Source organism: Falco biarmicus, chromosome 10 (genome assembly GCF_023638135.1).
Source record: "Falco biarmicus isolate bFalBia1 chromosome 10, bFalBia1.pri, whole genome shotgun sequence".
NCBI classification, from domain to species: Eukaryota; Metazoa; Chordata; class Aves; order Falconiformes; family Falconidae; genus Falco; species Falco biarmicus.
The window spans coordinates 8,527,103-8,542,469 of record NC_079297.1 but is presented as its reverse complement, the minus strand read 5'-3'; the positions used below and the strand labels follow the sequence as shown (position 1 = coordinate 8,542,469).

The window sequence follows — 15,367 nt, the reverse complement described above, 5'->3', positions numbered from 1 at the left end:
TGTCACCCTTTGCCAAATTTATTATCCCTGATTATGCAGATACATGTAAACCTGGCTGTGCATTGCTTTGCTCCTCTTTTAGGACTACTGGATTGAGAGTCCCCATACAACAGTCAGTTGTTTCTCCTCCCATGGTGTTGGATGGTGGAGCTGGGCAATGTGCAGAAATGATACGAAGGAAGTTCAGCTGCTCCATGTAAGGGGGGATGTCGTTCGTTTCTGTCTAAAACACAAAGATATCAAGGGCCAAAATGTAGTGCTTGAAAGAATGTTGGCTGTTTTAGAATCCAGTGCCACTTATACCTCAGAGCAAACAGTGATATTTGATAAGTTTTATTTTAATTACAGATTGAGGCTCAAGGCTGGAGGTTAGGATTGTCATTTCAGCCAAGTTATAGCACTAGGCCAGTTGTTTTGTAGCAATGGTGTTATCACTTGCAACCGTTTTGGTCAAGTACAACATCCTGTTTAGGTTCTACAGTAGCTCCTTTTAGTAAATTATCATTTGAAGTTATCTTTCTCTCATTTAAAAAAATACTTCTGCAGTTGAATACGAGAAAAAATGGAGCAAATATGTTTCATAAGCTGAAATGTTTGTGGGAGGAGAAGAGATTTCTATTTCTACTTCAATTGTCCCTATGAGTGGGTAAGAACAGTAGATTAAGCCATAAGAAATTAGAACATGGTATTACTAAATTGAAATACAGTCTAAAGGTCAGTTCTACAAACAGTTTTTGTAATAACACTGCTCTATTTAGAATGGCATTGAAAATATCTGCTTAAACATTCTGGGTACTGGTGCCTGAAACTGGTGTAACTATTAATTACGTTGCTGAAATGTCCTCGTTACAAAATGTCAGGATGACTCTACTTCAACTGCAAAGCAAAAAAATTGAATGACAGTTGCAGTTCCTGTGCTGGTGTAATCCATGGTGTAACCTGAGCTAGAACGCAGCGAGGGCAGGAGAGGAGTGCTACCCGGGGACTCACTCTTCGTTGCTCTTCTTCTGTTACATATATTCTTTGCTCTTCTTTTTTTAATAGCCTTTATTTTTCACTGGGAAAGTACTGTTATTTAAGATTACCTTGAGCTCATTTTAAGATATACTCAAACGTCCCTCATCTTGAAAAAAAAACCAGTCAGTTTGGTAGATGTTACTTTTTAGTATGTTAAAGCAAATGCTGATTTGAACTTACACCGGGGCTTACCCACCCATTCTCTGCTCTTGGTCATTGTGACTGTGGTATTTTAGTTCTGCAGAACCGCGAGCAGTTTAGATGGGCTGTGCAGGCAGATGAGACCTGGCATCCTGGGACTGCAGGCAGCTGTAGGGAATAGCTACAACAATTAAATGAGACACCCATTGTAAGTGGCCTAAATACGGCTGTGTGTGTAAGTAGGCACAGCGAGTCTGGGTTTGGTGAACATTGCCAAGCAGGGTATCTGCTAAATGAAGGGGTTTGCAGACTGTCTGCAAGGGGGTGAGAAATAAACTGGCCGTGCGCAAGAACGGCATTCAGATTTTCTGGTGGCCGGGGCTGCAGTGTTAGGCGCTGAGGTGGATGTGTAGATCTGACTGTGATCTTTATCTGCACTGGGCATTTCCCCCATCTGTGTTAGGTGCACCCTGTAAACCTCGGTTTCAAACAGGAAGAAGTTACGCTGGCACGAATGGCAGCCCGCAGCAGGTCTGCTGCCCTCGGCGGGGTGGCGATGCAGGTGGTGGGCGCAAACTGAGAAGGATGGGCAATGCCCACGGCAGCTAGAGCATCCTTACCAAAACAGTAACCTTGTCAGCACGCACGGGCACCTGCCGGCAACAGGCACAGCTACTGCTTGGCGCAGGCAAGGCTTCAGTTGCAGAAAATGTCTAACCCCCATGTTATGATTCCCCTTGGACCAAATCCAGCTGGAGAAGGCCCCAGTCCAAGCCCGTGCCCCCCTGAGGCTGCGGCACTCTCACTGGTGCTGCTTGGCTGTTTGCAGGCTGCGCTAGGCATCCAGTTTCTAATGGGATGTGAGTGAAATAAATAAAAGAACGCTGCCAGACAGATGGTTTTTTTCCTTTTGCAGAGCTGCTTTAGAGCACAGCCCCACAGAGAGGAAAGCGTTAGAGGGGAACAGTGAAGCGGGAGGAAGCGATTTGCAAGGGGCTGGGCTGGATCCCCATCGCCCAGCTGTGACACGGGGCCATCCCTAACTATTTACACAGTCTGAAGCAATTTTTTCTTTGTTACTGTTACCGACATTTTTTCAATCACTTGGTGGTTTTCTCCACGGACTTTAACCAAGATCTCACCCGGCTACCAGCACAGTTTCTGTTGACTGACCAGATACCACTAACCCTATTAGACTTCCCTATTTGTGTTTTTCTAGATGTAATTTAACCTTCCACATTTTAAGAAGGATGCGTTATATGAATATTTGTCTTTACCATTTTTTTTCATGATAGTATTGTCAGGAAAGTGTACTTCATTTGAATAGAACCATTGCAGTACCAGTTTCTAACCCTCCTTATGAAATACATCTTTGCCACAGGGAATTTTGTTTTTCAGGTTTGGATGAAGAATAAGGTCAACAGCATGAAAGGTGCACGAGTGAGAGGTGAGCAGAGTGGAGGTTCTTTAAAGAATTTTTGCTTTTTCCTTTGCTTTCTTGTTCATGGCAAGGAAGAACATAAGCATATGAAGATGGCAGGAGGAAAATGCCGTGGAGGTAGAAGAGCTGGAGTGGAGCAAGATGAGCGGATGGAGAAGACAACAGGTGTCAAAGTCACGTTGGGCAGAGTTTAGCTGGGACAGGAACACGAAGGTGGGAAAGGCTGTGGTGGCACCCAGGAACCCTCTCTGATAAAAGTTCTATCAGGTCACACACGTATTTCAGCTTCTGTAGCCCAGTGCTTTTTTTGAATGTGATCTGCATGCTTCGTTTTGATGAAGATTTCATCACCGTGATTGTAAAGCAAAGCTTGAAGTCATAAGAACAGAAGCGCCGAAGCGATTTGCGCCTGCCTTTGCGGAGGACATGTGCATGCGGGACCCGAGGCGCGCACCGCGGGGTGGGTGCAGGTCACGGCGCGGGCAGGGTGCGGGCAGCAGCCCCGCGCGGGGCGGGATGCTGCGGGAGGGCAGCTGTGACTCGCGGAGGGGCGCGGACCCCCCGGCGGGGAAGCCCCGGGGGCGGCGATGCGGGCACGGGGCCCCGGGAGCGGCGCGGGTGGGGAGCGGGGCCGGGAGCGCGGCGAAGGCAGAGGGCGCGGGCGGGCCAGGTGCGGGGCCGAGCCGAGCAGGTGCGGGCAGGCGGAGCGGAGCGGAGGGGCGCGCACCGGGCCGGCAGGCGAGGAGCGGACCGGGCCGGGAGGGCGGAGCGCACCGGGGCGGGCGGAGCGGGCGCGGCACCTGCGTGCTGGGAGCCCGGCGGCGCCGAGCCCGGCCCCCTCGGCGGCGCCGCCAGACGGCGGCGGGCCGGGCCGAGGCGCTGCTGGGAAGCGCATCCCGCCCCGCTCCGCCCCGGCAGCTGCGGCCATGACCGACAACATCCCGCTGCAGCCGGTCCGGCAGAAGAAGCGGATGGACAGCAAGCACCGCAGCGGGTGAGCCGCTCGGCGGGGCGGCAGCGCCCGCGGCCCCGGGGCCTCGCTCCTCGCCTGTACCGCGGGGGGCGGGCGGCGCGACCCCTGGCCTCGGGGCGGCGGGGGCTCTGCGGGATGCGCGGGGCGGGCGGGGCGCGGAGCCGCGGCGGAGGCAGGCGGGGGCCGCGGCGCCCTGCGCTGCGCGGCCGCGGTCCGAGCCCGAGGGGGGAGGGGGAGGAGGAGGAGGAGGGGGAGGCAGGCGGGGAGGCAGGCAGGCAAGCAGGCAGGCAGGCGCTGACAGGTTGTTCCTGACGCCATTGCCGTGGCGCGCCCGGGCGGAGGGCAGGATCCTGCCGGGCGGTGCTGCGCTGCGGCCGGGGGCGTGGGGCGAGCGGGGCCAGCCACCGGCCGGCGATGGTAGCCCTTCGGCTGGGCGGGGGACGTGCCCGGCCGGCCCTTGTCCTCACCGCCCTCTCCCCGCGCAGACAAAGCGGAGCCCGGCAGCGGCGAGCGCGGCCGCAGCGCATCCCCGCAGCGGGGGGCGGTGTGCGAGCGGCCCCCGCCCCGCCCGGCCCGGCCGCCATCCCCGCCGCCCCGATCCGATCCGGTCCGCTCCGCGGCCGCTCGCCCCGCGCCGGGGAGCAGGCCGGGAACGGTGTCGGTGGGGCTGTGACAAAGGTCTGTGCTCTGCTCAGCTGCAGCCCTGCCAGCAATACAGCATCCCGGGGGCGCGAGTTTGCAATATCCCCGGTGTGGGATGTGGCCCTTAAGGAAATGTCCGTATATATTTATACTGGTATCCCCATGCGGGAAGTTCAATATGAAAATCGACCCTTTAACGCTGTTTTGTTAGGAAATTGCACCACTGTCCAGACGCGCTGGTGTGTACGGAGTGTGCAGGTTACCCGGCTGTCAGTTGTGGTGCTTCATCTGTCTCTGGATAATTTGTTCTTTAGATGTGGTGAGTGATATTAGCAAAATAAACCAAAACATCAAAGGAAATCCTGACTGTTAGAACAAGAAGAAATGGATACTTTTCCCTTGGTTTGTTATGGTTTTGGTTGATAGCTTTGATTCAGATCCCTCTGACTGAAATTGTTCTTCACAGTACATTCATTATTGGAATTATCCCTTACTATCACTGCTGTTTCTAATAATTGATGTAGCAATATCTGTGCTAGTTGATGCGACCCGGGAGGTGTGTGTGATGCAGCAAGTAATTCTCCAGCGCCTGTGTCACATGCATCACTGGGCAACTTCCACAAGGTGCAGCCACCGTGGCGTTAAACTTGGTGATGTGATTGAAAGGGATCAGGGAGGAGGTGGAAGCCTCAGAAATTTCTCAGAGCTTCTTGAATGATTTCCTGGAGTTCTCTAATCTCCACCAAGACCCTCTTGGGTATTACGGTGTGGTTAGTAGTGTCTAACAGAAATTGCCCTTGTCTAACCTAAGCTGTGGTTCGTTGCTTGTCAACTACCTGATGAGCAGTTGCGGGGACAATGTTTCCAGTTTTAGCAAGAAATTCTGGCACCGTGAAGTTGTGAAGGAAGGTTGCTTAGGATTTCTCTCAATAGCAGTCTGAATAACTTGGATTTGGTGTTTCCATTTGGTGTGGTAACGCTGTTTGGGGATGGAACTTATTGTATATTGGGAACTCTTGTTTTACTGAGAAGTAACCTGTGATATGTTAGTGTTTTGATTCAATGACGATGTGGAGAGCAAAGCATTGAAGTAGAGCAAATCCAAACCAGTATTATAAACCAAAGAAGAAATCAGCCCGCAAGTCAGGGAGGGTCCCTGGTGTCACATCCAGGATGGAGTCCTGGCAATCCTAAGCTGTAATCAAGACCACCTTTCTTCTGTTCCCTCTGAGAGAAACCCAGACAGCTAGCTGCCTTCCAGGTTATGTTCCCTGATACATATGAAAACCCAGGGATAAGAAAGTCTTGAAGGACTTTACCTTAGACTAGTCCTAACCGTAGTTTCTGCTGTGGGGTTTTACCCCCACCAGTGGGGACAAGTTCTCAGCCAGACATTTTTCTGTGTGTTTTTTTTCAGTTTCTTCTGGAGTGGGGAACTGGTTTCTGTTCAGGTACTTCATAGAAACCTTCATGTGTGTTAACAAAAAGTAAGAGAAGCCTAATTCTCATGTAGGGCAGGTGTCATTCAAGCAGGGCTTTCATTACAGCCTCAGCCTTTAGCATACTTTGAAGAGATGCCAGGGAGGAACTGACACAGTGGCTTTGCAGAAATGAATGATGGCACAGACAGCTGAGATCTGTGTCGAAGAGAAACCATGTGCTTAATAAACCAGTGGGTGAAGTGATTGTTTCTGAGCATAACCTTAATGTGGCTCTTCCTTGCTGCAATCAAAGGCTAAGCTCTAAATTCTGCAGCTGTATGCCTTGAATTCAGCCATGTTCTTCCAAATGCTTTGCAGCGCTGAAACCACGATGAGATCTGCCGGTGGGGAGGGAAGGATCGCATTAGCTGCAGCGGGACTGTTGGCGGCACGGCCAGCGAGTGCCAGCTTCCCAGGAGCTGAGCTCTGCCAGAAGGGAGCTGCCAGCTCCTGAAGCACCTCAGGTGCTCTGTTCAGGCCATGACACAAGTTTTTCCCGAAATAGCTTATGGTCTTAGTCCACAGTCCTGCAAGGCATTTTTCAAAACCGGCAGACTGCTGTGCTCATGCTGCCTCTGAATGTAAAAAGGCCTCGATCCAGAAATGTGGCGGGGAGAATGGAGAATGAGACGGCGGAGCTTTACAGCAACACTTCACGTGGCCATTCCATTCTACGTGCGTGTGTACTCTGGCTCTATTTAAAATGGCAAATTCCATTTCAGAGTCAACAGAGAGAGCCGGGAGCTCCTGCCCTCCATCTGCCTGCGTGTGGGTGTGCCGCGGAGCTGGGCTGTGTTCCCACCCTTGAGCTGTTCTGCACCACGGCGCTTGCTGGGTGGGGAGGGGTGGGCTCGGGACCCCTTCCTGACCCCTTCCTGAGCCCCCGTCTGTCCTGTTGCACCCTCAGAGACAGGGGGACTGAGTCATGTGAAGGTGTATGGAAAGGCTAGGTAGTTGTGCATGGCTTTGCCTTTTTTTTTAGCAATGGAAAATTCTTTATATGCTTTTAAAATAATGAAATGTGAAAGGTTATTTGTATATTAAAGGTGCCAAGGACTGAACAGCACAGCCTGTGAGAAACATAGAATTATCATCGGAGAAATGTGCTTGTTGCAGAAGTAATTAAATATGTTGAAGAACTTCAGCACCGTTTTGACAAATACTACCCCAGTATTAGAAAAATGTGACACTTTTTTTTCCTATTAGGTTTGTTTTACATGAAAAATGCTTATGAAAAGCATTTTTCATTTGTTCTCTCAAATACTTCTCCATAAAAAACACGCTGCGTTTATAAATAAAACCTGCTTCATGGTAATAGCTGTTAATCTGGCGTCTGGTGGTCAATCTGTCCTATTACTGCTTCTTACATCATCACTAAGAATGTGTCTTTGTAAACAAATAACATCCTAAATGAAGTACACAGCAGACCTGTTCTTCAACACCTCCCATTCATTTAGATCCCTGGGCAGATTAAAGGCCAGGTCACTTCCAGGACTCAAAGTTTCGGATACAGTTCACATTGAAAGAGATGCTTTTGAGTGGTTGTGACATTATTTGGGGATTTGTGAGTTGTTTGTTGTTCTTTTTGCCAAGTTATGGTTTAAAATGTGACTAACAACACTGCATAAAGTTTCCCCATATAAGCTGTCTTCATATATTTTTTTCCCGTTCTTTCTGTAAGATAATAGTTTTGAAAAGTTCATGGTGTACAGTGACCTGCTAGTTTACTGTACCTCAGGGGCTATTGCAATACCGTTCCTCAGTGCTTCAGTTGCAGAACAGAAGAAGAAGAAATGTTTAGGAATGTATATTTCTAAACTTTTACAGAAGAATGCTCACATTTCTGTAACTTTGTGATTCCCATTCCTGGAAAGTACTTGCTAATTTTATCAGGATCTCTAAGCAGCAATGTAAACTTTCAGTTGTTTATTTTTAGACAATCTTTCTTTCCCTTTCAAGGACATGATGTTCTGATTTCCTGATGGAAAGTATTTTATTATTCCTAATAATGCCAATAGTTCTGCCAGAAATGGTCACCTTCTTCCAGTGACATTGACCTTGCCCCGAGCAGAAAACTTTGTAGTAGTGTCACAGCCTGAGCAGCCCCTTCACTTAGCATCCTGTGCTCGATAAGCTTGATACCCAAAACGAGGGATGGTATCCAAAGAAACAGGAGATCACAGAACAGTGCAATGCCTGTAAAATTATTTCAGGGAGGAACAAGTGGGCCAACTGGAAAAAGCTGATAGCCCCACTCAAAAGGACTTTTTATTTAATGAGCACCAGGCTAATCTGAAACATGTTTGTGTACTTGTCTGTATGTGCTCAGAGTATTTTGTTTCTGACAAATCCATTCAGTTGGGTACCAGAATTTTTTTTCCCCCAAGGTGAAGACTATTCAGTTTCCAGAGGAGACAAGGAAAAGGCGCCTGGCTGAAATGTTCCTGGTTAGATTCACCACCCATCCTTCTGCCTCTGCTTTCCACTTTGCTCGCAGTATGAATTGTGTGGTGGCATCCCAGCATGTGAGCATCCCAAATCAGATATTTAGCGGCACGGCTCAGGACTTTGCACCCTGAGCGTGACCATCTCTCCCTCCAGGACAAATCCTTGGTAGCTTCAGAGGCTTTTGCTTTGGCTCCGGTGAGCGTGCAGCAACCGTGTGGTGCCGGCGAGCACTGGGCTGTCACCAGTGTCGTGCCGTGTGTTGTGCCAACGCAACCTGGGGCGGTAATAAAAGCGGCTGTGGAGACCGGTGTTTGCTGGCGTTGCAACGCTGGCACATGTAAGGCAGAGAGGGTTCAGGTAGTGAAACCGTCCTGTCTGCCTGTGACCCTGGGTGGGTTAGTGAAACCTGCCATTCCTCTAGTAAAGCACGATCTGCCATTGCAGCTACTCCTGTTTGTGTAAAGCACTTTGTAAGGATCATGGATGTCATATAAGGATTTTAAAGCAGAACTAATGAGCTTAGTAATGTTTTCTTCCTTAATGAAGTGTAAGACATCATTGAAAAATTAAAAAAACCCACAAAACTACGGCAGTTGAGTATCTTGGGGAGAGGGTGATCAATATCTGCCTGTAAGAATGAGCACGTGGTTCTGTGCTTGAGAAATGCCTGCGTTTTTACCAGACGCTCTTTTTTGAACTTATTTCAACAACCCATGAGCTGGCACTTGTGTAGTCAGTGTGCAGAGGTAACAGTCCCGCTAGCCCAGGGTTGGGGCTGGGGGCTGCTGCTCTGCCCTCACCCAGCAAAGCCCAGGCAGCATAGTGGGTGGCTTGTGGTGCGAGAGGAAAAACCAAGGTCACGCAAGAGGGAAGATTTAAATGCCAGCGCTGGGGTTGACTAGGTGCCTTCATAACCAAAACTCTTTGGGGAGCTTTGAATGGATATGGGATAAAAATCAGCATTTGCTGATGTTCAGGCTTTTCAGGTACGGGTGTGTGTTCCTCGCTGAGCACTACGAGCGCTGGAGGAGGCAGTGAGGCAATGACGTGATGGGATTCCTGAGCGCTGATGAACCTCGCTGGTTAGTGTTGCAACGTGCGACTGTTATTGCTGGTTGTAGTATTCTGTTCGTTGGTTGGACTTTTTTTTTTTTTTTTTAAATTCCTTTATGTTGCGTAGAAACCTCACGCTAAAAGGCTATGTGGGAGGCTTCTTAGTAGAAATGCTGGATAATCTTTACTTGAGCATCGATACTGCTGGTGCTCACCTTCAAAAACTTGCTAGGCAGGAAGTTTTTCTTTTGTTTGTCTAATTAGGTTTTCAGTTTGCTTTCCCTGTGATTCAGGAGGTTGTGAAAACGGTGGCTCTAGCTAGGCAGGAGTTTCAAAAACCTGTTATTTTTACACAGCAGATTCTCCCATGCCCTTTCTTGCTTATACTTGGAACTGCGTTATTTTTAGATTGATTCTCAAACCTTATAGTAACACAGCATTTGTAAAGTGAAATTCTTACAGCAACAAGTGTCTTTGTGGTGAGAATGCTACGAGGGGTCATGGCTTTGGTTGCAGAACGTCTGCTAAATTTTGGGTAATTTCACTTTTGTGCAATTGCCTTCTACTTTGCTGCCTTTGTAGGTGCTGTCGGTATGAGGGGCTGCTGGCTCATTTAGAACCACGCAAGTGTAAGCAATTCTGCAGCGCTAGCTGTTAGCATTCACAGGCTAGTGAATTCATAGCAATTTGGAAAAGGAAAGACTAAAAGCAATATAATTAGATGTAAACCATTGGGCAGAGCACACTGTTCTTAAGGTAAAATGTTCCGGTTAGTTTGTGGCATTCATTTGCCATTTTCTGATATATTCATGAAGGAAAAAATGCTGGTAAGTCATTGAACTTATTAAAATATCTGGAAGTCTGCTTTGGAGATTTAGGTATCGGTTTGAAGATCTGCCCAGATATTTGGAAAGTTCTTTGGAGCATATCAGTGAATTTCACTTTGTAAAAAAAAAATTCCCAGCAAAAATAAAAACCCTATTAAATTATAGTAGTACCCTCTTTAAGCAATGTCCTATTGTAAATATTATGATACAGGTGTGTAGCTGTTTTTGCTGTTGACTACAATCCCTAGAAGAGGCCCAACCTAAAAAATAAACAAAGGTAACTGGTTTCAGATGTCTGATTACAAGGACCAACTGACCCTCTGTAACTGGGAAGCACGCTGGGATGAAATGGGGGGTGTGCACGCCAGGTTTTCTCCCTTGGGCACAGCCTTTTATTTGGAGCCTTATCAAAGAGGCCATTCTGAATTCGCAGTCATTAAAACATGGAATCAAGGCTAATCTTGTGTGGTTTTCTCCATCATGAAAGAAGGAAAACCACTTCTTTTTCCTTCCCCCCACCCCCAGAACATAGCTGTTTTCTGTTGTGAGCCAAACACTACCATTTGCACTATTTCCCATTAAAATATATTTGGGATACAAGTGATTATTTGTCTTGGGTCTTCATCTGCAAACACAAAAGAAAACTGCAATTAAAAGGTATCAAGCTAATAAAATATACTTCTGAAGTAGAATTTAGGAATTTGAGTGTTTAACACCAACTTTGCTGCTTATCTCATGTTAGTGACTGCCTTTTAGATGTGTTATACACAACTGTGAGGGGGAGGAAGATCTACTAGTTAGTTTTTCTTAAGAAAAAACGAAGTGTGTAGATTTGACAAAAATTCGTAGTTTCAGGGGCAAGTGTAACTTTTTGAAGTGGGTTACATTTAGGGTACTTTAATTATACTTTAACTATACAATTTACTGCCTAGGGACCAGTCAAAGATGGAAGTCCTTTGCCTTGGAAATGTTACAAAAGCAGAAGAACAGGCAATGTCCCTGTGTGACGATGAGCAGAGATGGTGGTAGCGCTGCTGCAAGGCTGTAGGAAGTCAGATGCCTCTTGTAGATACTTGAACAGTAAGGCCTCTCCAATTATTTTATTCCAGTAATTTGACTGAGGCGTTCATTGCTATCAGGTTTTTAAACTGTTCCTGTTACCCACAGTGTTTATTTCTGTCAGATTTTCTCGCAGTCTCCTAATTTTCTCCTCTTCAGCAAATGAACAGTGTACAAGTCAGAGCTGACAACTTGCAGAGGCTTTGATGAAGCTGCCCCCTACGCAGTCAGGGGTAACTGTGTGTAGGTGAAAGCAGTAGGACAGCTATCGGAACCGGGGGACCTTGCAAGGACTCTGCTTTTGCAATGGAGGGTTTGATACCTGGAGCTGATAAGAGACTATCTGGCACCAGACAAAACTTGTGGTTTCATGTTCCTTCGGTACCGACGTGTGGGTGCTGTGTAGTGCTCTGCTGGCTTGTCAGTATTTCTGTCTCAGAGCTGCTTTGGGTGAGAAAATCTTCTCTCCTGTTTTCGAGTAGCATCTGTACACTTACGGCTTAGGGTGTTTTTGAGTGCAGGCTGGAGAAAATCCACCTTTTCAGGCTCGTCTGTCACTCTTCATGAAATATAGTAACGTCAGAGTAATTTGATTATGCAAAAATCCTTTTATCTAGTTTTAAGAGCCTGTGAGAAATTATCTTGCAAGTCAGCCTTGTGAAGTTAATGCCTACATCTGCTTGTGGAGCACTGAATCACATGGCAACACCTTTTCTATACTTCTGGAAGCAAAGTTGATTTTTATTCCTGTTCTGTACCAAAGAAACTGACATAACTGATAATGCTGCTTTCTGTTCACTTGCACCCAGCAGGGCACAGAACATAAAAATGGTATCTTTGTAGGAAACCACCTCCCGTGTGGTGAGTTGTAAATCCCGTTTGTCGTGATGCGTGTGTCTTCGGGCAAGACTGCGAATTCAGGAGCTTTGTGTGCTTCCTTAAACAGCTCTTTCCATCGGTTAGGTGTGTATTTAACTGAACTTTTGTGGGAGAATGCCGTGATTCAACAACAGATCTTCGCAGCAGTTGCTGGAAAGATGTTTGTAAGGGCTCCAAGGCTGTTGGTTATCAATCCGGCTGACGCTGGCTTTCCCGAATGTCAGTGACATTCAGTAGGTCTGTTTGTAAGGGAACGAGGGGGACTGGCTTTCAGTAAGAAGCAGTGACAACAGAAAAATAACCCTTCTGGGGCTTGGGAGGGGACAGCACCGCAGTTCTGAGCAGAGGGGCTTTTCCAAGGACAGGAGGGACTGCTGATAAGTCCTTGCATCTCCCACAAAGTAACCAACCCTCAGATTCATCGCCTCAAGTGAGGACTCGTTGCACCGACCAGTGCCCAGTTTTTATTTGCTAAAATTTGTGTGAGCGCAGCGGATTTGGTGGCCGCAGCAGCAGGCTGGTGGCCCTGTGAGGCGCCTCAAGCTGGGGTCCCCTGGCCGAACCGTTGCTGAACGCGCTGCACCTTCATCCTCCGTGTTTTTCCAGAGAATAAACATTCCCTGTCACCTCCCTCCACCGTCTTCTGGTTGAGCAAAGCACCGTCTACCCTGAAGTTTGTAGGCCACATGGTGGTTTCCAAAACAGGGCATACCGTTTGGTGATGTGTGACACCCAGCTGTGTGCTGGGGGAGGTTTTGCCTTGGGTAATTTCAAATATGGGCACCACGTTGCTGTGGCTGGGATTTATTATTGACTGTGGTGAGTCCTGAGGTCCCCGACAGCAGTGGGGAGAGGTGGGGGCCCTATGGTGCGAGAGAGGTGACACACGCTGGGGGCTGGAGGGGCTAGCTCAGCAGCTTCAGCATCAGCATCACCTGTGCCCTCCCGGGGAGAAGAGGAACCGCTTTGGTAACCCTGTCAGTTCGAGTGAATGTGGTGTGGTTTTCCTGAATTCCCATGTAACTTCTAGCAGAGGCCAGGAGTGATGTTAAATAAATGGATTTAATGTAAGCCCAAGTTGAAAAAGTAAAAAAACCAGCATACCAATGCACTCATATTTTATTTATTTATGAACAGTTTTTGGAAAACTGGCATTACAAGGTGTCCAGCTCAGCAATTACTTCTTATAATGGAATCGTGACAATATTTAATAGAGTAACAACAGAGATGCTGCTGACAAAGTAGACAAAAATGCAGGGAAAAAAAGTTAGAGGGAAGTTACATCGGACTAGTCTAAAACCAGGATGAGCTTGAATTCCTGCAGCGGTTTCGCTGGCAGCCTGGGTTTGTGGCACCGGGTCCGGGCACTGGCCGGCACGCATGGCCCCACGGCAGGACTCCCACCTTGGGAGCTGAAAATATGAATTACTACAGCTGAATTAATTGAGACAAGGTAGCTGGATCTGCGGTGCGTGCCCTCAGTCAATGAGAATGTGTGTTATTCATTAGTGGATAACATACAATTTGCCATTATCATAAACAGAGCTAATGACTGTAATGCTGTGTAAAAGTAAAATCAGTAATCACTTAGTATCTATTTTCAGATTTCTCTTATGGTTTCGTTTTTAGAGGATTATAGATTATTATTCCTTGGTAAGACCCTTTTGAAGTGAAAAAAATTCAAATATGCAAATAGTGAACCCTTCTGTTAGAAGGGTATGCATTTCTATGAAGTAGGGGTTGCAGGGAAGAAGGAGAGAATCTCTGTCTCCATCTCTTTCCTTTAGGACATAGGAGATCACTCTATGTATATGCCTTCCTGGTTTAAGTTCAGTTTGTAAATGGGAAAGCCTGGAGTTCCATACACCAGCAAGGAAACAAGAACCCGTAGAAAGCACCTGTTACTACTTTTTTCTTGGGAGCTTTCTGGCATAAAACCTGCAACCCAGGCTGGGTGCGAAGGGTCCTTTGCACTGCTACCCCACGCCTCCTTGCTTCCCAAAGCCCTTCTGTTGGCAGGAGGCAGAAGTTCTCCCAGCAGCTGGCACTGACTCGGTGCAGTGATGGGCTTGGTCTGTGCTTCTCTACGCATCAGCTCCTTGAAATCCAAAGGAGGTGCCACCCCAGCCTGTGTTGCTGCAGGCACGTTTCTGGCGTCGCCGCAGTCCTGCCCAGCTCTGAACGTGTGCTTGTCCAATGTTTTACCAACAGCTCCGACACCGTAGGAGAGTTTTGCTCGCTGTAGCAGGCAGGGTGTCTGTGTTGGAAGGGCAGGCTCTGGGTGTTAATGTGCTGGTAGTACAGTGGGTAAGGGCCAGGTGAGAGGTGATGAGTGACAGGTGAAGAAGTGATGCTCAGCTCTTCTGCCTGGCAGGTGGAGAAGGTTTGGGGTACACGTGTGCGAGTCAGAGAAATGTGATTAAAAATTAACTCAATTAATTAATGTTCCTACTATAGGTGTTGTGAGTGCTTAAGATGCTGTGGGAGGAGAGACCCGAGGCCTCGTACGGTTTGGCTTGGCCATCCAGAGAAGAGAGACCAGAGATACCCTCGCAATGTGATCAACAACCAGAAATACAACTTCTTTACATTTCTCCCTGGGGTAAGTGTGAAGAAAGTTGGTTTTCATCACCCCGCCCCAACGCTTTCCCCAATTTCAGTGGGTGCAGAAGCTGGAGGAAGTAGTTAAATGTTTGGGTTGTGTTTGGTGTGCCTCTGCCTTAGGGCAGCTGCAAACAGGCATGGGTCTGTCCTGAGTGCCCAGGACTACTTTAAGACTGACCTAAGTTGGCATCTAAACACTAGAGGAGCATGCAAAAATGTTTCTGGTGCTTAGGTCAATATGCATAACTTATGAATTCTGCTAATCTCCTCCCTCTGTTTTTTTTTCTCTATTTTTTTTTTAGGTGTTGTTTAACCAGTTCAAATACTTCTTCAACCTTTATTTCTTGCTTTTGGCCTGCTCTCAATTTGTCGTTGAAATGAGGCTTGGAGCACTTTACACATACTGGGTTCCTCTGGTAGGTCATTTAAGGTTTATTTATTCAAGAAAGTCTCAGTGTTTGACAAAATTTCTTGTGCTGCCTTTTCTGTAGGGTATAGGTTTGCACCTTAAATAATTCCGTTAGCTTCCTTCAGGCCCGCGCTGTACATGGTGCAGCGTAGATGTGTCTGTTCTGGCCTCAAGCTTTATTTTGTAGAGGTTTGACAGGGATGTGAGAGGACTCTGCCCCCAACTTGTTCATCTGCGGGATGCTAACAGGCGCAGAGCTCTTGCTGCTGGCCACAGGGGCTGCGAGGGCAGCAGGGCTCCCTGAATAACAGCAGAAAACAAATGGAGGCTGGTGCAAATATATTTCCCTGGCAATGTGTGTGTGGTTCACAGCTGCCTCTGAACCTAGGCTGT

General features: G+C 47.7%; 1 protein-coding gene across 1 annotated transcript in view; it reads left to right on the top strand.

Moving 5' to 3' along the window:
* Positions 1 to 3,443: 3,443 nt before the first annotated feature.
* ATP9A (ATPase phospholipid transporting 9A (putative)) overlaps positions 3,444 to 15,367 on the top strand; it is a 63,597-nt gene continuing 51,673 nt past the window's right edge. The window contains exons 1-3 of the mRNA XM_056354043.1: positions 3,444 to 3,593; positions 14,419 to 14,563; positions 14,868 to 14,981. Of these exons, the coding sequence (XP_056210018.1) occupies positions 3,526 to 3,593; positions 14,419 to 14,563; positions 14,868 to 14,981 (327 nt within the window). The 5' untranslated portion in view covers positions 3,444 to 3,525. The remainder of the gene's footprint in view (positions 3,594 to 14,418; positions 14,564 to 14,867; positions 14,982 to 15,367) is intronic.